Here is a 23,873-nt window from a genome sequence, read left to right on the forward strand (position 1 = left end):
AAAAACTTGTTACAGCTTTTTTTTACTGCAGAGAAAGGTAGTAAATAACTAACAGAAGACAGTTGTTTCTAGTGCCTGTTTTAGCTAAAATAACGGGGGTTAATTATTAAACCTTTTACTTGGTTGCTCACTTGTGCTGCTGATGCTTTAATCCTGGGTCACAGAAAGTTTAAGAGTGCCTTACAGGGGAGACTCGCTTCTTTTTTGCCTCAACCTTTACACACTGACGGGATGTTACGGGTTTTGCTGCTTACTCTCTCTGTAGTTGCCATTGCTCATGCTGAACTCTGCAAGCCAGGTAAGTTTTGGAGCAGACTCCCATCCTTCCCCAGGTAAATGTAGCTATGAGTTTATGCCTACAAAGCTGCCAGCTTCTCATATTTTTCTTTTAACTGATTGTCTCCAGTTTGAAGATTGAAATGCTGAGCATTGGCTTCTTTTGTGAGTTTGCAAATTAAATATGGAAGTTGATCTCATGTAAAGAGGTCATGGTGAACCTCACTGAGGGTCTGTAGGGCTGCGGCTTTTTTCACTCTGGTAATTTCTGTTCTCCTAACCAGGTGATCTGTTAAGACACATTTAGAAGCTGCAGTTTGTGAAATAATTAGAGAAGTAAATGATTTAAAGTCCTATTTTGGCTGACAATCAATATATGTTTGCTTTTTTCTCTTTGCGTCAGATGCACAGAATGCTTTCAAAGTACGGCTTAGTATCAAAACAGCTTTGGGAGATAATGCAGTAAGTAAAGTATCTTCACATATTCTTCCTAACTGAATATCTGCCAAACCAGAAGTAACATACACTGTAAAATTTCAGAAGTAATATATACTGTAAATTTTTTTTAGCACAAGCAATTTGTTCTGAAGTGTTAATTGTAACAGCTTGCTCAAGTCACGATCCAGGCATCCATTTCTTGACATATGACTAGCCCACTCCTTAAAATGGCATCCTTTAAGAGAAGTATAAAGCTTACCTTATCTTTTGATAAAGATAATTTTCTGTCACAGATTTTCTTTTTTTTTCCTGTTACACTATTTGTGAGAGGTGCTGCATAAATCTAAGTCTCTATTTTGGGAAAAGCACTTCTGCTTGAGAGTGCTAACTGTAAAGTCAAGCATTTCGGGGAAGAGAAGCAGGAAAAGATTGTTAGGTTTTTATGAAATGAGACTTTATGTCAGGCTCGCAGACAAACATGATCTATAGAGATCATTCAAGCACATCTCATCAATTCCCTACTAATGTAGGGCTTCAGATAGCGGCCTTTCTGCTCTGCCTGTGGTGCACAGGCTGGTCTCATGAGGGCTGAAACGCTTTGGCTTAATTCAAGTCCTTGGGCTTAATGTAGAAGTACTGGTATGAGCAATAAGGGTCTGTGATACATAAGCTATTGTGACATTGGATGACCCTTCCTGATCTAAAACACTATGAAATATGGCAGAGCCCAATACTTCGTTTGCAGTTTTGAATACTTAGAGCAAATCTGCAGCGTGTTACAAGGCTCAGCATAAAATTAGATATGAAATGCCTTGGACAGTCATCTTCACTGGCAGTCTGGTGTCTGATTGTATTAGGAGCCGTGGGAAACAAAAAGCTGTAGGTTACATGTTACAAGAGATTGGAGATACGAGAATCTCCTTATGACTGTAGAAGCCATTCTAAAATTACCCTGAAGTATCAGGTAATTTAAACTAACATTAGCAGGGACCTAATTCCGCTGGTAACTTCATAAACCAGACAAATTGGGAAGAAATGTTCGAGATACATGCTAAAGTATTTGTGGAAATTTGTATTGAAGTCAATTCTCTTGGGTGAGAGACTTTAATTAAACAGTACTGCAAGCCTGGTTTGTTTAAAAAATTATTAAAAATAGTGTAATCCTATGGCTGAAAATAGGTCAAAATCATTATTGAAGCTCCTCTTGATGATAACTGCTAATATTTTGATATAATCTTGGTTCAAAATTGGTAGCAAAGAATGAAAATTGCAGTTCCCAGTAATGCTCACTCTTAGTGCTTTTTACTTCTTCAACCATTGTAAAATAAGGGCTTTTTGTTTAATCATCTGTGATTTTTTTATTTTTCATCTAAAAAGGGTAAGATACAAATCGTTAATCTAAAAGGCACTTTATATTACAAGAAAAAAGCAATAACTGATGAGTCTATTTTTTTTGGTAGGTAGATAGTAGGTTATTTCATATAACAAAGCATGTGAAAGCTCTAAGAATGGGACAATCTAGAGCAGCATTTTAGAACAATAACATGCTGTAAGTGGTATGATGCCATACAAAATTACCCACAAATAATGAACAATTTATTAAGCGCACAGGTAGTACTTCCTTTTCATAGCCATTGCAATCTTCTCTGCAAATGACTGAAATTGAAAACTGAAACTACTCCAAACTGAAATTCACTTTGGTTGAAGAATTTGGGACACTACTTTTTTATTTTCTTCATTTATTTTAGCAAAGAAAAGCGTAATACTGTCACTGTATCACAGTAGGACACAGCCAGCTTAGAATATCTTGGTACAATGCTTTGCTAATAAATTCAGTTTCATTCATTTCCAAGGCACTTCAGGCTAGATGATAACAAAAACACTGATACTGTGGGCATTTTTCTCTGGGACTGGCAGGATAACTCCAATGTACATTCAGGGACAGAGGAAACAGGTTAGTGTAGTTTTCGACGTGGTTTAGTGCATGCCATCCACTTTGTGTGAGGCTGATAAAGACAGAACACTATTTTTTAATTTGTTCACAAGGTAGGCTGTACTTTGAGGCAGGGAGTGCCATTTAGTATATTTATATAGTCCTTATGACAATGGAAAGAGCAGCTAAGATACAGTAAGTATTTAGCTGTTATCATTTTATTTGCAAATAATAGGTGTACTTGACAGAGACATTGTTTACTAACTGGTGGGAGGAAACATGGTATCTGTAAGCCTAAATGGAAGGAAGGTGATTTTTGAGTCTCTCTGAGGATGCTGTTAAGATTATGAGTGGCTTCTGGAATAGCTGCTAGTCCCTAGTTGCTTCCTACTCATGGAGTTAGCAGAGTGGTATAGAGTTAATTCAAAAGGGCCAAAGACAATTCGAGTGACCAGAAGTGACGTGCACTGAGAAGTCTATGTAGCTCTGTGTTACCACTCATTTTAACCGTAAGAGTCAAAGAGCTGGCACCTCAGTGGCTGCAGCCAGGTGAAGTAGAAGGTGCACTTCCCTTGTGGCTCATGTATTCAGGCTGTTTCCAGGGTAGAGGATGAAATGGAGAAAGGCAGACACGCATCTGGTGTCTTGCCACCAAATGGGGCCCAGAAGTGATTTCGTGTGTCTCTAGCCACCCTGCAGTCTGAATGACTGTCTACTTAAAACACAGAACCTTTTTGTCTTCCTTAGAGCACTACTATAGCATTTCACTCTATCAACAACCTATGCTCATCATCTTTTACCCATTATCTCATCAACCTCCTCTTTCACTGTCAGGCACTTAAGACTGGGTTTCACAGTCAGCTGTGTCTAATTCTGCTCCTCTTTAACATATAAACGATGGCAAGCACAACTGAGCCAAGGTCTTTGTGTTTGTTCCTTTGTAGAGCAAGGAAAATAGTAAACATTAATAGTTCTGATACCATCATATAAGGTTTCATTGATAACAGTTATAGTGTGTGGTTGCAAATGATATTTAATACATTTCCTCTATAGCAGCACAAAATGTGCATCCATAGCTGCACTTCATAGGAACACAAGAACAGAAGCAGCATCCTCAGTCATCAGCTGCAGTCCAGGCTTTTGTGATTGGAGGATAAAGATAAAACTGATAAAGCCCCATAGTATAGATCGATTCATGTTTTGTTGCACCTATCCCTCCAACTGGAGAAAGCTGGTGGTTAGAAATTGGCTTCTGGCAACTCATACCCACTTGTCCTGAGTTCATACAGTTTATTAGCTTAAAGGTATTCTTGCCATACTTTTCCTCCTCATTATGTTGCCTCCTCCCTGCATATTCCTGCATGCAGTCATGTACAGAGGTTCTTGTTCATAGGGAGTCCACAGCAATCTCTATCTTGTCTACCTTCTGTCTGATCACTGTTTTCTCGGGTTTTCTTGCCCTTCTGCACCAGAAGGTTGTCTGCAGCATCTTCTCACTCAAGCAGACCCCTGGTTTCTGCTGAGCTTTGTCTGCCAATCTCCTCCCCTATTTTTTGCAGCTCTGTTTATTCTGTCTTTTTTAAAGTGATTACTCTTTCAGCTGGGGCTGAAGTTCCTCACTACAAATTATTTTGCTTGTTTTGAGATATTCTTTTTGTTACTCTGACTTAAAGGAGCTCAAAACTACTGCATTATTTATGAGAACTGAATACTTGATAGTGATGAATTGTGCATATATACATGTACTGCACGAAACATATCAAGTACATATACTTGGTAGTGCTGCATTACATTTGTGTCCATGTAAGCATGAAATGGAGTGTGCTTCATCATTACCCATTTTCAAGACAACTGATTAAATTATCTCTACAGCTGGTTTAATCTGCTGGATAACAAATTGTTTTTTTTCTGTCCTTTTGGACCTGTTCTCAAAGACTGCAGATGGCATGTAGGGATTCAATCAATAGTACCACACAGAGAAAAAGGAAGATCTTCCCTTTTAGTGCTGCAAATTGTGCTCTGTGGTTTAAATACAAATGTCTTTAAAATTACGATAAATAGTTTTATGGCTCTCATATATATTAATTCTTTTGCTACATTATCTCTTTTTCTTTTAGTACTAGTTGCTGTCATTACTGTCACATTTTCATCAGTGCAGTGGGACCAAAATACAGGCTTCTATAATTTTTTTTCAAAGAGTATCTCTTTTTTTCCTTTTTTTTATTTCCAGTTTAAGTTCCCAGACTGGCATGCATTATAACAGTATGCCTACACCTCCCTTCATTCACAAGGCAGGAGTGGTGAGTCAGAACCCAGATTCTCAGCACTGCATCTGGATTTTAATGCTACTCAAGTTGTCTGTTGTTCAGCTTTATTGTCCCTGTTCTACCACACCTCAGAGAGCCCATTTCACAACTTATCACTTGTCTAGGGATGATAAATATGGTCAGTATGACTTTCTGCCCTTTAAATGACTTCCTTCTTCCCTGCTTAGATTCTCAGTCCACAGGATGTCAGAGCAAAATGAAGGCTGATGCCTGGAAGTTGGATTCCTTTTTTCTGCGCAGAGGTTGCAGCTCCATGCATCCAAAATCAGAATTTAAAAAACAGAATTAAGACTTGGTGTTTTCAGTGCTGTTTACTGCTTTTTGATGTATGTTGCTGTTTTTTGAGTGTGTTATAAAGGCCCGTGAAAAAGTAGGTCCAAGTTGTCAACAGGGTTAAGTATCCACACCGTTGGGTTTCTGGTTTGGATGATTACAGTGCAGATTTTTTTAATGCTGAAAGTTAAAGATTAGATTTGTGTTCTGATTGAGTGAAGAAAGCTACCTCTAACCTCCATTAATATCATTCCAAGAAACTATTAATCTTTGTAATCTGCTGAAAGGGGAAATTCAATCAGTATGCCTCAGTCATGGCTCTTGTTATAAAAATGTAATAGGTGCCATTCTTACAGGTCATTAGAATTGCATATGTGAGTGAAAGCCCAGGGGAACCTAGTGAAGCTATCTCAGAAAGCTGAAATTATGAAAGCATGATTTTTCATCAAGACAACAGTGAACTGTTTTTGGAGTCTGTATTTTACTCCTTATTGAAGTAGTAAGGATGCTATTTTCTTTCTTTTGTCTCATGTGCGATGTAGTAATTTGTACTATAGCTGAGTCTGTCTTCTTGTTGCAAAGATGACATGCATAATAAGGCCATAATCTTATTTTATTTCCTGGTGTCCTGATGTCCAACTCCCAGAGACTACCTTCAATGTTAGCTTTTTTTTTTATGTTTGGGCAGAGCCAAATGGTCTTCGAGAGTGGATTTAAACCTTCTACTTTATCAGGGTTTATCTAGCAAAAGAAGCAAGGCCATGGGTGCAGCTGTGTGGGGAGAATTCTAGTGATACGCCTAGTCTTTGGTACAAGAAACTTTACATCTCTAGTTTGGTCAACTTTCAGAAACGTTCGGTTCATTCAGTTTTTGGAAACATTCTTTTCATTTTCTATTGCGCTTTATAGCAGCCGTTAGAAAAAGTCCTTTGTGCATACTAAATAAAGGGCAGGAATTTATTTTTGTAGCACAACCAGAGAATTTATTCATTTTCTTGATCAATATAGCATTTCAAGTTCAGTGACTCTCTTCCCTCTCTGTACTGCCAGCACTGGTGCTGAAACTGATTGTTTTCCATCTTCCTTTACAGTATGCCTGGGATGCTAATGAAGAGTACCTCTTCAAAGCAATGGTGGCTTTTGCACTGAGAAGATATTCCAACAAGAGCACAACTCAGTAAGCATCTACTCTGATTTGCCCTATACATATTAACAATGCTACATGTAGTGGCCCTTTCTCTGCTGTACTGAACTGTAGAAATCATTACATATATTCAGCTTCTAAAAACAGACCATTCCAGTGTATTTCTTTCACATCAGATATATGTTAAAAATCACACTCTCTCGGTCTTAAGCAGCGTTAAATCTTTGGACCGGTATCCTTGTTGATGTGAAGTGACACAGCTGTGGATCTCAGTGGGATTGTGCCAATTCATTCGAGCAGAATCTGGTAGTAAGACATGATACCTTCTGGAGACCATACTGGGAGGAGATGAAGGGACACATTGGCAAGGTCAAGAAATGCAGTACAGATCCTTGAATAAGCAGCTTTGGTGCACGTTTTCTTAGAGCACAGCTTCAGCAGTATGCTTAAGGTGAGCTGACTCATAGAACTGGAAGGTGGATAGCTATGCCAGTGCTGTGTTCTGCTGGAGGGATCTATCCCTAATATTGCAGCAGTTGAGTTATCTAGCATCAAGAAGTTTCAGATGTTGCAGTTCAGACATAAATCAGCCTTTAATTGGTTTTGGGATTAAATCTACCCTGAGGTATTGAATATTCCTCTCAGGCTTCTGATCCTTGCTACTTATGAAATTAGATACCAGATAAGACAGACCATTTAGCAAACTGTATTTTCAGTATTTTCTTATCCTTCTTAAATGAGAAACCTAGTAAGTGTATTTCTATAGGCCTATTATTTTTTCACTGTTTTTCAATCTTAAAGGAAAGATTTATGATTCTGGTAGGCTAATGAGGATAAGGTTCTCAATTTACTTAAAAAAACCTCCTTCAGGCTGTCGTCGCATCAGATGAAGCATATTCCACATTTGCAAAGATATTAGTTAACTAAAGTCACGTGATGATTATTGGGGCTGCCGCACTTTCTCTTAAATAGAAGGTGATTTCCCCCTCCATGTAACAGAATGTTTGGTTCCTTGCTGTTTCATTTTTATTTCTCACAAGCTGCCTCCTTTGAGCGAGAGCACCATTACACCAACCTTGACAAAAACAGCCAAGTATGCTACTGCACCCAATTAAAATGAAACTTAAAAAATTGATACAAGCTAATTAAAGGTGATTATGCAGGGCTTTTTCTCAGGTTTCAAATTAGCAGAGTTTTCATCCAGTATCTGATCCATAAAGATTTGCTTTTGTATACTTATTTTAGCCCCAGGTCCTTTTTTTAAATTATTCTCTTCCTTCAAAGTCATGGTGCTTTCACACAGCAAAAAAACTCTATCAGAAGCCAGTGATCTTTTTCCTTTTCAAGCACCATGGGTCCCTGCAGACTCAACTAATACTAGAAAGCTTGGTGCAGGAATGGGAAAAAAATCAAGCCAGTATGAAAGGAGTTAAAGTTTTAATGGAAGTTATCTCTGTTCACTCTGGGAAATCACAGAATTTATGCTCACTTAATTCAATTTCCTACCAAGACAATTTTTCCTATGGACAGATATGTTAGTGTTACTCCAGTTTGGAGATGGGGTTGCACACATGAATAATTTCCTGCTACTACGTTTGTCAGAGGAGAAGTCAGTATAATATTTGGAAGCAGCTAGGTGTGGGCATCTTTATCTCTTTTTAAGACAGTATAGGATTTCCTCAAGGGGTTTAACTTGTTGGGGTGTACCTTGGAGACATAACTGATAAGTCTTCTAGGACTTCTAGATACCTTTGGGGTCATGTGTAGACAGCATGTCAACCGAAGGACAGCTGTGCAGCTCTGAGATCTGGTACAACTTACTAGGCAACAGGTCAAGGAGTTTCCTATTCGTAGATCTCTCCCAAATCCCAAGGGACCTCAGAGTCCCTGTTCGGTGATGGACAGCTAGATGAACCTCCCAATACAGCCCAGATAACCTGCCTGCTACATGGGAGCAGGAAAGCTATGAAAGCTATGAAAGCTTCCATACTAGAAATAATGCACTCCTTTCTGCACCCCTGTGGCTGGCAGCTGGAAGGAGCTGGGTGTAGAGGAGGGAGTGCAGGCCATCTCCATCCCCTCTGCAGTGGGTATGGAGGTGTGGGAGCACTCAGCATCCCAGAGGGTACAGCAGCATGCCGTGTATGCAGGAACGGCGCTCTTGTGTAGCTGGTAAGGATTGTGGCAGGGGCTTGCAGTGTAGTGAAGAGGGAGGCAGAAGCAGGAGCTTGTGGCAAATAAATTACATTACAGGAGCTTTTACAGATAAATGCCAACAGATTTTCTTTGGGACCTGTAAAAGATCAGTGATCAATTATTCTGTCATAAGAGAACAAACAAATTGCTCATGACTGTAGTCTGGTAGCATCTAAATTTACCCAAATTTTGCATCTTGTTAATTAAAGATTTTTGTCAAAATAAAACTTGTGAAAAATTCACCAGTACTTTACATAACCAACCACTGGTTTGGCAGGGTATGAATTCTGCACAGGGCCATAACCAGGACATAATAAACCTCCCCTTTAACATCCCATTAATTTCTAACACAGCCCTGCAACAACTCACAGCCAGAACTAACTCCCGCATGAGACCAAATGCCATTACCTTCAGCAAACTGGATCAGGCCCCAAAATAATGTCTGGTGGATCAGCATAACCATTGTTGCAGTCTGTCCCATCATTTTTGGGATTCAAAGTCACCCTTTGTTAGGTTTCTGAAGCTGGATAAAAGCCAGCCTGTAAGGACAAGCATTTGAATCTGCTGCTGGAAACAGCAGTTGATGTTGTTGTTGCCCTTGTGTAACCACTGAGTGACCCAACACAGAATGGACAGGATTGCACATTACATCTCAAGTTTTCTAAAGTTAATTTCTGAACTAAAATTTAATAAATCATGGAGCTGTGTTTAATGTTTGAAAGGCTCGTCAAATTTTCAAGTTTATGTGAAACAGAAGACACAATCTATCAGTAATTATTAATACAAAATTAATACAAATAAAATAAATACTTCTTTTTCAATGGAGAAATAAACCCCCCTTATTTCCTGCTCTATATATGGCCTTTCATTTCATTCTCAATACATACATTCATGATCTATGTAAGACAACCTTTGATCTCCCAGTGTTAAAAATTATTGTCTGTAGTCTGTGTTAGTTACCCTGGTTTCTCTAATCTGTGACTCATTTGAAATAATATGCATCTCTTTGGGGCCTGAAACTAGTTAATCTTTCGAGCAGAAAGAATGTCATCACATTTACTTTCATTCAAGTAACAGAATCTACTTTTCGTACATCTTCCCCCCATTTGTAGATTAAAAAAAAAGCTGCAGTTTTATTCATGAAGTGACCAGAAAAAAAATCAACATTATCCATCTTCCTGAGACAGGCTAAAAATATTGTGACCATTTAGAACAACAAAATAAGCTTCTAGAGTTAAAGCTGTTAAGTCAAGGTGATCCCGTGGTTGCTGTTCACAAAAAGGAAGAAAATAAGGTTCCTTGCAGGAGCAGCTGCACAGCAATGGCTTGGAAGAGGCCTGATGCTTTTGGGAGAGCTGGAGATAGGCACTTGGAACTTGGGGACTCTGGTTCTCCCACGAACTAATCGCTGCTGTAGGCACCCAGCTCTCTTTTAGTCCCTGGCAGCTATTTCTTACCCCTAAACAATCCTTTAAATCTCTGTAAGGAACAATGATGGTGTTTCAGGCCCAGGAACCATCAGGGTTTCCTGCACTCTACTCACTGGTGCTCACTTGCGAATATTGAAGGAAGTGTAATTTTGGACTTTTGCCATGGTGCCATAAGGCAGAACCAGGATCTTATTTTGATGATAACGGTCTCCTATAATCCCCGTGACAAAAGTCTATCACCTGCTAAGGAAATAAAAAGATGTCCATGTTTACAAATACAATAATAATTAATTAATAATATTTGTATGTTTACAAATACACTTAACTAGCATAATGCACAGAGAAGCCAGGTTTCTCAAATCTAAACACTGTAAAGGCATAGTTTTGTAATGCTTCTGCGTGCTGTGAATCAAACCTGTGTGCAAATCGCACGGGGAAAAAAAACGTATACCTGCTGCAAAGAAATTGCCACATTGGTGCTTGTTGAACCAGTCTGTTTAGGTGTTTACTCAATCCCCTTTGAACTTCTCGTGAGCAGTATTATTCTCTTTGGAGCCTGGAAGGATTTACAGCATTCAGATTCCACTGATGAAAAAGTGGCAGCAGTGAAGCCAGGTTTTGGATGCTTATAATTGAGCAAGGATTTTAGACACAACAGGGAGCAGAAAGGAAGCAAAATTTACGTATCCTAGTGTAAGCCTTGCTGCCCAATTGATTCAATGCTGTTTGTTCTAAAGAGAGAGAGATGCTGCCTCTAATGATGACAGACTGCCCTATCTCATGCTGAAAGCCTTGGCACTGTAGGGAAGGCCCCACACTGAAGAGTCTCGGAGCCTTTGAACGAGGATGAGAAAGTCAAGGTGTTCTGCCAGTCTTTATCTACCAAATTTATCTTTCTCTTTGGGCATCAAACTTTCCTCACTCACCACATTTCAAGAACATCTGTAGGGCAACACAAACCCAGATTTTCTACCTGGACCAGTTTTTGATTGCACCACAGAAATTCCAGCTTTAAGAACTGCAGTAACATCAAGCTTTAGGTCCTGCTGTTATAAATTCTCCTGATGGAAAAATTCCTCTGCAGATACAATTTTAGATATTCTGTGAAGTCAGCAAGGTTTTGTCAACCACCAGCCAAAAGTAGACTCTTTTTTCCCCCCTCCTGTAAATTTTGTGCTTTGCCTTTGTTTTGGGAGGAATAAATCTGCTTTCATCTTCTGAATGTTGCAAACAAACTGATGTGAACATTTTTTCAAATTCCAGAGGATGGCTTTCCTCTTTTATCCATAAAAATTCTCTGTATTTGCAAAATTGACATTGTTCCAGAGAGGTAAAAGTGGGTATTTCAGCTCTGCAAAATCATTGCTTTCCATTTTATTGTGTATCTCTATAGAATATATATATCTTCTCTGTAAAACAAAAGGTTGTGCTGCCTAAGGCACCCAAAATACCACCCAAAAAAGCTTTCAGCAGTAGGTAAAATATTTCTGCAAAACATCCATAATGAACTACTGTGATCAAGGCAATACCTGTCCTGCCTTAAAAGCGAACTCGTTCTTTTCTGAATGGAGACTACACATTCATCGGCAATGTTGGCTCCCTTATTTTCCTTCCTACCTCATGCTTCCTGCTCCTCAGGCCACTCCAGAGGCCATTAATTTTATTTGTAATTAGCCGGCAGATGGCACTACGAAACAAAGCTCTGCAGCAGGGGAGATTGCTTGCAGCCAGGGATTTGTCACCCTGAGAAAGAGCACAGGCTGGAAAGGAAATGTTAAAACTTGCATTTTGATGATGGACAGGCCAAACCTTAAAACCAATTATAGTAGTTAGTAATGGGCATTACAAACATCACTGCAGTTAATTAAAAGAGAGGCTGCATTCATCTTCGCTGGCTCACTGCAGGCTTTCCTTCTCCAGAACAGCAGGTAGTATCTGAAGACTGATCATCCCAAGCAGGGTCTGTCAAAACAGAGCGGCTGTGTGGTGTTTCTGGCCAGGTAGACCTTGTGCAAAGGTGAACCAAGTCCAGTCTGCTTCCTGGAAGTAAAAATAATCCTAACTCTTCTAGACTTTCAGAATATCTGCTCGCTGGCATGGCCAGTCAATCTGAATCCTGAGCCAATTCTTTGGGTTTTTTATTAATGATATAGAACTAAATAATTTTTTTTTTTCCATTTTTATCTCTCTAGCTATCTGTTATTGAATTCATAAAGGCTTTGGCTGTCCTCTTAGGATACATACTATGTGCCTTGCCACACTGTAATAAATGCCACCTTATACAATTCCTGTATATTGCATGAGTCTGGCTGGTTTGTTTTTCAGTGGTGTGAATAAACTAGGAATGGATAGAAGAACATAGGGGCACCATCTATCCTGATGCGTCACTATTATGATACTAATGTATTAGTCTTCACTTCTTTAGGTCAAATACTCATGATGATGTCATTCCATGAGGTTTTTCCACCATTTACTAGTAGTAGTGCTAGAACACAAATCTGTAAGAATCTGAAAAAAAGGCATTTAAAAGACATTTCTCACACCTTTTACATAGTATGCTATGAGAAGCTGCATGCCTGTACCCTTCTACTATTAACTTCACATATAGCTGAGCAATCTCTTGTTAAAACAGGTAAAAGGAGTATTTGTCATAGCATAAGCTACAGGGCATAGGCCAGTGCCAGTATGCCTATCGCAATCCCAAGCACGACTACAGGCTGGGCGAGGAATGGATTGAGAGCAGCCCTGAGGAGAAGGACTTGGGGGTGTTGATTGATGAAAAGCTCAACATGAGCCGGCAGTGTGCGCTTGCAGCCCAGAAAGCCAACCGTGTCCTGGGCTGCATCAAGAGAGGCCTGACCAGCAGGTCGAGGGAGGTGATCCTGCCCCTCTGCTCTGCTCTTGTGAGACCCCACCTGGAGTACTGCGTCCAGCTCTGGGGGCCCCAGTACAGGAGAGACATGGAGCTGTTGGAGCGAGTCCAGAGGAGGGCCACGAAGCTGATCAGAGGGCTGGAGCACCTCTCCTACAAGGACAGGCTGAGAGAGTTGGGGTTTTTCAGGCTGGAGAAGAGAAGGCTCCGGGGAGATCTAATTGTGGCCTGCCAGTACCTGAAGGGGCCTACAGGAAAGCTGGAGAGGGGCTGTTTATCAGGGAGTGTAGTGACAGGACAAGGGGTAATGGGTTCAAGCTGAAGGAGGATCAATTTAGATTAGATGTTAGAAAGAAATTCTTCACTGTGAGGGTGGTGAGGCACTGGAACAGGTTGCCCAGAGAGGTTGTGGATGCCCCATCCCTGGAAGTGTTTAAGACCAGGTTGGATGAGGCTTTGGGCAACCTGGTCTAGTGGAGGGTGTCCCTGCCCATGGCAGGGGGGGTTGGAACTAGATGGTCTTTGATGTCCCTTCCAACCCAAACCGTTCTATGATTCTGTGATTCTATAATGTTGAAATTTAGCCTGTTTCTCCACTCTGTGCCTGACTATGCAGAATGATGTCAAAAAGAATAACATCAATTTCATTACCCTTGCCTCCAAGAAATGTGTAGAATAGGACTGCACTCACTTGAAAATCATGTGGGGAATGCCCCATGTCTGGCTCCTGTGGTATTAGGTGTAAAAACCTAAATTATTAGTTCTTCAATGCATTTGCTCCAGTATATGACCTTTGTCACAGCCCTGATAATTAACATGCAAAAATGTATTTTTCCATTTGATTAGGCTAAATGTATGTCCAAGACCATGCAATTTTGTAAGATTCTGTAGATTCAGAAATTTGTTTGAAGTCTCAAGTTTTGTCTCAGTAAGCTTGAATTTTTAAAAATCATGTTGGGAAATGGGAAATGCTGAGTGATATTTCTTCCTTGGATATTAACTGTTACCTTTTTGAAATGTAAGAATTTTTGCTCCCTCTAGATGAAAGCAATATTTTAATAAAATCTGAAATATTTCAATAGTTCCTTCCATGCTTCTTTAATGATGACTTTTGTTTCAACTATCCACAGAATTTCCGATGTGCTGCTCTGCAATGCGACGGATCGGGTGTCATTTTGGTTTGTGGTCACAGATTCTTCCAAAAACATGACAACTGTTCCTGGAAGTGAGGTAGAGGCAGCCATCAGGTACAGTCACTGCTTCTGCAGCCTTTTCTTCCTTGCTGACTGGGGAAGCTTTCTCTCTCTGGACCATGTGTGGACGAGCACTCTGCCTCTTTAAGGATAAACTAACCCAAGTGGTTAAAACACCAAGGGGTCAGTACTCTTTCCTGCATGTGAGATTAGAAGGATTTTTAACAGTCCCACAGAATGCAAAGCATGTGAGCCTTGGGACTGTAACTTTGGAAGGAGTCTCTTAATGCTGGAGCCTCAGATGAAATCTAGTCCCTTTCCAGAGCCCTACCTGAAATTTGCTGTCCAGTGCATGGCACGTACACGGCTCTCATCCTGCTGCTACTTTCTCAGCGAGAGAGCCTTCTTCCTTAGATGATGGAATTGCACACTTTCTGGGTGGGATTTATATCATTTAACGTTCATTGCATGCCACATGCACATCTACACCTGGACTAATGACCACAGACTCCTTTTCAGTGCTTTTCAAGTACAGTTCATCTGACTTACTTCAGAAGTCAGCTTTCACATGAGAAGAGCTCATGTGAACTCTTCATGAGCAGAGCTGGCTGTGTCCCAGCTTGGCTTAAACAATTTTATACTCTCATTCCTTTCATACCGGCTCTTTATAGAATGCCAGTCGCTATCGTAGCTGAGCATTCCTTTTACAAAGTACCATGCGGTACAAATCAGTTTGCTTTCTACTAAATATCGCATTTGGTAGTCAATAAAATGAAGAGTGTGGAGCTGAAGAGGGAAAAAGAAAAAAATGGGTAATCAGACTTCAGTGGTCCACCAAACCTTCATAAGGGGTTTATAGGGATGACTCCCACAAGCAGCATAACTCGCATATATTTCTCAAGCACGGAGTGGAAAACAGACCTCTTTGTTTTTAGACATTCTGTACTTTGTCTTGAAAATTCATGTTATCTCTATGGAGGTGTAATGCCTAATTCCTGATGAATGAGTATGCGTTCTTTTGGAAAGATTAACTTTTAAGCTTATGAGCAGATTAAACTATTTCCTACAGAGACAGCAAACAATAGCTTCATGGCATTAGTGGAGGAAGCAGATTATTTATTCACTGAAGCTCTCTGTAAGAGTGCTGGAATGCAGGGTTTTTGCATTTCTGTTATTCTTTGAAATGTTCAGTAGCATAAGCTGATTTATTTAAGTCTTTTATGGGCCCTGTTTGCCACAGAAATTGGATGCTATTATATTATGTTTGTTTTTTAACTGTTGTCTGTCACCTGATAAAGAAGAATATGCTATTTATGAAAAGTTTTAATTCCTACCTAACTTAGAAACAAGAAATAAAACTACAGTGTTTTTTATTCAATTGCTTCTGATTGCAGGCTTCCATACTAAATCATTATTCTAATTCTTCATACTACAGTAGCACATAAGAATGCTACCCATGGACCAGGATTTTATTATATGAGGTTCTCTACAAACTAATAATAAAGAGGAAGGCAAACCTTCTCAGAGCTCTGTATGAGTCCCAAGATCTTGCATAAAATATACACAAGATACATTTATGCATATATAAATAGAAAATGGACCTGTAGTTACCTGCATGTGTTTCAGCACATGTCTGTAACTCCAGCCGTTAGATAAGGGTGAACAATGCTTATTTCAGCTGTTCACAATGATCCTTTTATATCAATAAGGATGAAAATATTTTCTAAATCAAAGACGGCTTACCGTATTGTGAGTCTTATAATATGCCATGGCTTTCAGTCCTCTTCAGGAATGCTAGTGTTCCATTAAGGCTAAGAACTTCCTGTTTAAGAGACAGTCAAACATTATGATTTCCAAGAACAGAAATTTGCAAAAGCTTACCTGTATTTCCCATGTATCTGTTCTTCGGAAATACTCGCTCTATGGTAAATAAATTGAATTGTATTCAAGAAAGAGCTGCTGTAAATCATACAACTGCAAACAAAAAGAATCTCTCAAGACCAATAAATGTAATACATTTTCTTATAAATTTCTAACATTTTGAAAAAGCTAATGAAAGATACTACTAAAGCCTTTTAAGGCTTTGTAGATTCAGATCCAGAAATACCTGCAAATGCTTAGAAGTAATGCTTGTGGGTGAAGATATCCATTAAAGGGTAGCAGTTGTACTACTCGTATGAAAAAGCTATTTCTCAGACTTAGTTTCTCATAATGGAAAAAATGTGCACAGTACAAATCCCTTTAGCTGCATCCTGCAGGGAAGAAGGGCATGTTGGCAATAGGGATTCTTCTGGACCAAATTGTATCCTGTGCTTCATGGACATAAGAAAATCTACAGCAACAAGAGCAGATGTACCTCCCCATGACATGCAGGATGGGTCAGTTTGAGGAACCAAGGGGCACTGATAAGAATATCCTCTGAGCGTTGCAGGGTAGATCTGCCACTCCCGTGCTAATCTAGAATGCTGCATGAGCAAGACAACAGAGCCACCCTTACAGATTACAACCTGCTATATCTTCAGCACATGGTCCAAACTGGAAACAAGTAATAATACTGTACTGCAGGTCTCATCTGTATTTTCCAGTTTTTCAGATAAATGCACATGAAAGTCTGGAGTCAAACCCTTGCAAGTGTACGGGTATCTATGGATTACTGACAGGGTCTATGTTAAAGTGAAGGTCTGTGTAATCCTACCAACATCATGCTGGATCAAATTCTGCCCTCACAGACTTGCAGCACATATGTGAAAACTCCTTTTCTTCTATCCTTTTAACTTCAAAAATACCTTTATAAAGAGTTGTGATATTCTTTGTGTTTTTATGAAGGATGAACCGGAACAGAATCAACAGTGCCTTCCTACTGAATGACAAAACACTGCAGTTCCTGAAGATAACTTCAACCTTATCGCCTCCAGTTGAACCCTCCACACCTGTCTGGCTTATCGTGTTTGGTGTTGTTCTTTGTCTCATTGTGGCTGGAATTGTTTTCCTCGTTGTTGCAGGGATTCAACAACGCAAGAAGTAAGCTTAGCTTTTCTTCTCTTTTAAGTCAGCTGGGCTGGTTTTGCTTTTCAGATCAGCCTCAAAGAAATTATAGCTTTGCCCCCCCCTCCCTCCATAGGTAAGATAACCCATGTGTCCTTTTCCGAGGAAAAGGGTTAAAATTTTTAACTGTGAAGTATAGATGCCTTAGTAATGCTGGGGTGTAATGAGGAAATAGGGAGTATAAGAATGTGATCCTGGAGGCCACCTAACTAGAGATGATAGCTTTGCAAAGACATTTGCTGTCATTCTTCTCAAGGTTTAGTGTGCAATAGGTGAGCCTTCTCTCACAGACTACCCAAATAGCTGCCAACAAGGAGAAGGGTGGCAGTGACTGTGCCCATTCCAGGGTGGTAGTGTCAAAGGCTGGCAGGGCTAAAAAAAAATTTGCTGCTGAAGTTTGAGAAGCCTCAGTAGAGGACACAGTAATGATTAATGTATGGCTGAAGAGGGCCTGCTCAATGGAATGGTGCATGGTCTCACCTACCATTCATAACCTGATGAGCCCAAAGTACCCAGTCCTTCACAGATTTATGACCAGATCTCCCCATGACCCTAGATGTTTGCTATTTGGCAGTAGGATAGGAGTGAGATACTCTCTTTTCCTCTCAGTTTCTGCCCTGTGGTGGCACTGGTGAAAAAGAGAAGGCTTGTCATGCTTCCCCAATGTGGGCATGTTGGAGCTGGCCAGAAAGCAGGTGGAGTTTTGGTCCTGCCATCTCTGTTGGCTCAGAGTTGGGCATAAGGAATAGAAATTTCTCAGCTAAGCTGAGATTCTGTCATAGAAGTTCAGCTTCTGCCACAATTTAGGCTGCCACGGACATTAGCTCAACACAAAATTATGACTTCAGCAACAGACTCATGCAGAAACACCAGAAGAACTGAAAAAGGGTAAATTTCTGCTGGCAACTAGATGATGTTAAAATTATTGAGTTTATGGTGGACTGCATCCCCAAATATTTGAGAACAAGGGATTCTTATATGAAAAGCGGTACGTGGCAGAGACGTTTCCTTTCTGCCTCCTTATCACCTTGAAGAACAATGTTAAAAGATCTCAGAAAAACAATACTTACTGTGAAGGATAAGTGGTTGTCAAAGAGAACCCTTAGTAATGTAGTTAGAATCACTTCAGTTGTATTTTGCAGTCAGAAGAGTTGCATGAATTTGCAAAACCCCTGTTTTCAAAAAACAAAATTTGACAAACAATAGATGAGAGATGCTGTTGGGAAAAGAGTCTGGACAGGTGCTGGAGATCTGTGGATAGTTTAAGCCCTGTCACAACCTTCCATCTGGTATGGGCAGAGTTATTTTATCCCGTGAACCTAGGCAACCTCTTCTGTAAAACAGGAGAATAATGTTGCTACCTGAAGCCCATACCTGTCCTCTATGTAGTATCATGGCTCTGTGTGTCTGTATAGTGCCTAACTCAAAGGGGGTCTTTGAACATTTCAAATAAGTGTAATGTAAATAAATTATGCTAAATAGGTATGATTTTTCTAGCTAAAATAATAATTTGCTGTTTATATCAGGCTGAAAGACAGCATTTTCCCCCCTCTGTTTTCAAAATAGCTCAGCTGAGCTTGAGCAATTCCCTGCAATATGGTCTAAACTACATGCTCTTATCATCATACCACCAGTATTCGGCTTGTTGGGCCTGCCTATGGAACCTGGCATCCTTTCTGTCTCATGCTCTTGTCCTTTTAGTTGTTATGCTCCTTTTCACTTCTCCCTCTGTTTCCTTACTCTGCCTTTATGTATAACTTTTCCTCATAACAGATTCATCTGTGATGAACTCTAACCCTCTTTTCACATCAATGGCACCTGCAGGCAGGAGTGGGGGACTCAGAGAAAGGGTAAACCAAGTATATATTTCTTCCATCTACTGTTGCAAAGACTGGAGAGGCAAAAGGGATGGTCTGGGCTATTTGGCTTCTCAAAAGCCAGACATCAGAGAAGAGAATTTAGAAGGCTCTCATCTCTTTTTCAGGCACCAAAGTATGTGACCAGGTTGTCAAAGACTTCAGCATGTCCAGTAATGAGTTTTCTTGGAAATCTGTCCGGAGCTGACATAATGGTAGCTCTGTTGCCTAGTAAGCTGTGTTGGAAATCTGGCCCCAAGGACAGTGTTGACTTCTCATAAATCTGGCATTTTGTCTTTATTGGCCTTTAAAGTACCAGTTAAATACCTCAGTTCAGATAAGCCCAAAAGCACGTGCTTCAGGCTATTCATACTCAGGGTGGCCAGGAAGCACACGATTGGCCTATAATGGAGTTTCAGTAATGGGTTAGACTCGTGCGTCATTTCTTGAATTGGAAGATTTTCTTAATTAGGTCTTCACTGTGCATCACTGCCAACATGTAAAATTCCAAGCTGCAGCTTCCTGCATCTTGAAAAGCTCCATGTGATTGTAGGCCTTGACTCTATGGTGAGATGGATCAGACACACCGTCTCCCAATCTTATATTTGTTCTCCTGTCATCACAGAAATAAGACACCTCCGTCTCTGATAATAGATTTGGCACATATCCAGGGCAGGACCATCTTCTACTGTCTGTGCTGGGCTTGACTGAAGTCCACTCCTACCCCCAAAATCCCATTTGCAGCAGAGGCCATAAACATTTGCCTTGAGAAGAGTGAAGACAGAGTAATGGCACACAATGCTTCCCTCTGTTACTCTTCCAGCATCTAATTTGCAGTTGGGGGCCTTCGTGAGCTGGATTTGGTCTTCATATATTGGGTAACCCACAGTGTTTTCCCTTAACTTCTTGAGTCTACCGCTGGACTCATAGAAATTTTCTGCTTCTCTGGATTCCTATGGCAATGAGTTCCACACATGTCCTTTCTTTTCCATCTTATTTCTTTTAAATCTGCTCCTTAGTATCTTCTTTTATGTTCTGCCCCCACAGTTTTTGTATTAAAGAATACACTCCTTTTATCACTGTAAGAGCAGATATAGTGACCAGAGGTCAGAGGTTTCCACTACTATCTCCCATGTTTATTTTTAGCAAGTCTGTAATGCCAAGAGTCTCCCAAAGGCCAATAGAATTTTATTATTGTTAATATCACTGTTATTAGCAGTTACACTGAGTCCAGGTTGTTATGATTGTCCTGAGTCAGATTGTTACAGTAAATGTTGTGGGATAGGAAGAAGCAGTAGAGCTGACCTTTGAGTTTCTTATCCTCTGAAACCGCTGATGCTGCAGGCTGTAAAGTACAGCAGGTTTTTCAACTATGAACTAGTAGATCTCAAGGTCAGAATAAATCTAGAATTAAAGGAACATCGTGACATATTGACTGATATTTCTGTATTACCTCTTCTCATGGTTGTATTTTTAGATATTTTTATTCAGCAACTATTTTAATATGCTTTTGGTGAGAACTGGAGCCTGGAAAAGTGAAAGCTGTGCAATTGTTTGATCTAGAAAACAAAAGCATAAAATACTGGGTAAGAAGGTGGTGTTAATGAAGTTGGAACTAAAAATGCAGATTTGCAGCATTAAGAGTACCTAACTTAGCCCCGAGGAGAAGGACTTGGGGGTATTGATTGATGAAAAGCTCAACATGAGCCGGCAGTGTGCGCTTGCAGCCCAGAAAGCCAACCGTGTCCTGGGCTGCATCAAAAGAGGGGTGACCAGCAGGTCGGGGGAGGTGATCCTGCCCCTCTACTCCACTCTTGTGAGACCCCACCTGGAGTACTGCGTCCAGCTCTGGGGGCCCCAGTACAGGAGAGACATGGAGCTGTTGGAGCGAGTCCAGAGGAGGGCCATGAAGATGACCAGAGGGCTGGAGCACCTCTCCTGTGAGGACAGGCTGAGAGAGTTGGGGTTGTTCAGCCTGGAGAAGAGAAGGCTCCAGGGAGATCTAATTGCGGCCTGCCAGTACCTGAAGGGGCCTACAGGAAAGCTGGAGAGGGACTGTTTATCAGGGAGTGTAGTGACAGGACAAGGGGTAATGGGTTCAAGCTGAAGGAGGGTCAATTTAGATTAGATGTTAGAAAGAAATTCTTCACTGTGAGGGTGGTGAGACACTGGAACAGGTTGCCCAGAGAGGTTGTGGAGGCCCCATCCCTGGAAGAGTTTAAGACCAGGTTGGATGAGGCTTTGGGCAACGTGGTCTAGTGGAGGGTGTCCCTGCCCGCAGCAGGGAAGTTGGAACTAGATGGTCTTTGATGTCCCTTCCAACCCAAACCATTCTATGATTCTGTGATTCTATGAACTTCTGGAGAAGATCATCAAGGAGTGTGAGGGCACTCATTTCTCCATCATTGGCAACTGTAGTCTAAAGCTGATCAATTTCTAAAAAGTATGTATCTTTCCTGACATAAAGCAAAAACAGATTTAGAGATTTTTATCATTTTTATTTTGTACTAACTTTTCCTTCTGCACTGGCCAGTCATTTTACAGAACAAGGACCTGAAGTAATATTTATAATGTATTTACAACATGCTTACTCTAGGTTTTCTGATTCCCAGTCCTGACCTCAAACCACTAAACGAGGGCTTCCAATCTGTGGGTCTCCCACCTTTTGTGGTATATTTACAACAGCAAAGAGGTGCACCGGATTATGCCTTTCAGACATAACCTATGATAAACTTCTGACTAAATGTGCAGTTTTCTGTCAGTGGAATTGTGGTGGAGTGCTGCAGGTCAACAGAGTGAGATGATTTTCTCTTCCTTGTTTTTAGAAAGAATAAAGAGTCAACAGAGAGAGAAAATTTGGAAGAGAAAGGCGAAGTGACAGTAGCGGTAGAAAATGGGATTCCTTGCGAAACGCTGGATTTAAAAGCAGGCCACATTAATGGAGTCTTTGCAGCAGATGATGAACGGTTCACATCCTTATGAAATGTTGCCATTGCTATCTAGCGGTTTTTTGAAAGAACTCCTGTGCCTACCTTATCTCGTCATTACTTCTGAATATCAAACATGAAGACCAGAGAAATGTCCTTTCACTTAATTTCCCTCGAGAGAACCTTTTACTGATAACACATACACTCAAACCTCCATTTACAGAGCTTTTGTTCATGAGCAAAGCAAATGAGAAGACCTCAGATGATATCCATTAAAGATTTCCAGAAGCTGTGTAGCAGAACAGGGTTAAAATGTGCCTTGTGACAGGCATTTAATTTTTAATGATTATTTAAATATGTCTATTGCTTATTTTTCCCCTGATATAAATGTGAAACGGCATTATTCCTGAATGTCACTGAGGAGATCATCTATCATTGTCAGTACTTGCTGGGCTTGCTTTCAAGCCACATGCAAAAGTTTCTCTGTAAAATTACTTCCGTTTGCTGATATGCAGTATGTCTTTGGATGGAATAGTGATCAGTGCATGAAAGTTTTAATTTATCGAGAAAAAAACAAGCTTTTACAGCCTTCATAAGAGCAGGTTAAAAGCAGCTGGGTCATCTGTAGCTTTAGGACTACCAAGGATCTGTTACTAAAAATATTTTTCACTTGACAGTCAAAGTCATAGAATACATGACCTGGAAATTAAAAGTTGCAAAAGTTTGAAATTTGTTCAAATTAAAAGTTGCAACAAAGTGCAGATTTTCAAAAGGTGCAGTCAGCCGTTAGTGGCCCAGCTCTCATTAAATCTATGAGGGCATTTCGCAGCTCTTTGAGAATATTTTCCTTACATTTTTTAATAATAAAACTAGAGCAGATTTCCAAGACAGAGCGAACCTGAGGCCAGCTGAACTCTTCATGTGACAGCTGGATAGCTTTTGAAATGATTCAGTGTTTGAAACCCCAGCTGCTGGGCTTCATGCACCTGACCTGAATAAGGACCTGTCAGCAGGCGGTGGTAAGTTGGCGAGACCACTCAGAGCTGTGTTTCCTGTTTGTGTGGCTGGCAGCTGAGGGCATGGAAGGGTGCCAGACCCTGAGCAGCATTGCTGGATTACTCTGAGGTCAGCCATACATACAGACTGTGCTACCTGTGCCCTAATCTCATTCCCATTTAAATCAGTGATAAAAGTCATTCTGATTTCCAAAGAACTGGGCCTCAGTAAAGGGGAGCTGTATGTGTGGTTAACTGCACAGAGAGAATGGAAGTGTGTTGAAGCAAAATATGGTATCGGCAGACAGCAAACAGCTGCCCACGTCACTGGAGGCAGGATTTCACCATTAGCTATCCTGTTTCCAGTGTCACGTTTGGAGGCAATATTAGAAAACCCATTTACTTATTAGGGTTATTCCATCGGACTTCTGACCAACAGGAACAGGGTAAAACAGAATAAAAGCTGCTTGTAACGGACCCTCCAGTGTCCTGAACAGTACAAAGGTTTCTTGTCTCCCAGGTACAAATCCTTCAGCATTTTGGCTGCATCGAGCCCTTTGGTTGTCCATTTGACTCAGCGCTGGCTCTGGGGTTTGGGGTGGGCAGAAGGGGAGCGATAGGGAGAGAAGGGGAAGCAGCAGGGTGAAGGAACTGAGCGGGGGAAGCTGGAAGCCAGGGGAGGTGGGGGAGAGGAGGGCTAAATGCGAAATAAAACTATGGAACCCACTGATTATTTGCCTCCTGTGGTCTCATCTGTTACAGTCGTCTTTGATGTCCTGCTGGTGGGTCCCTCTGGACAAAGACTGTGTCTTCTCTGTGTCCCAGAAGGTGTGCTGCTCCTTTCTGGAAAAGGATTTATAAAGTCAGTTATTAGTAATAATATCTCAGTGTTTCAAAATTACCATCCACAACATGGAGATGTATTTCTCACAGGAATGTCAAAGATTAATCTTACCAGTGTTTAAGAT

The 23,873-nt window shown here is 40.6% G+C and overlaps 1 protein-coding gene and 1 long non-coding RNA gene across 2 annotated transcripts in view; both read left to right on the forward strand.

Moving 5' to 3' along the window:
• Positions 1–23,873, forward strand: part of LOC142605230 (uncharacterized) — a 168,101-nt gene that overhangs the window by 60,809 nt on the left and 83,419 nt on the right. The window lies entirely within an intron of this gene.
• CLTRN (collectrin, amino acid transport regulator) lies at positions 149–23,635 on the forward strand. The gene is made up of 6 exons (XM_075776181.1): positions 149–298; positions 680–738; positions 6,339–6,424; positions 14,020–14,136; positions 16,909–17,103; positions 21,809–23,635. The coding sequence occupies exons 1-6, from the start codon at positions 232–234 to the stop codon at positions 21,963–21,965; spliced, it is 681 nt and encodes a 226-aa protein (XP_075632296.1). The 5' UTR covers positions 149–231; the 3' UTR covers positions 21,966–23,635.

The sequence above is a fragment of the Balearica regulorum genome, chromosome 1, assembly GCF_011004875.1.
Source record: "Balearica regulorum gibbericeps isolate bBalReg1 chromosome 1, bBalReg1.pri, whole genome shotgun sequence".
Lineage (NCBI taxonomy): Eukaryota > Metazoa > Chordata > Aves > Gruiformes > Gruidae > Balearica > Balearica regulorum.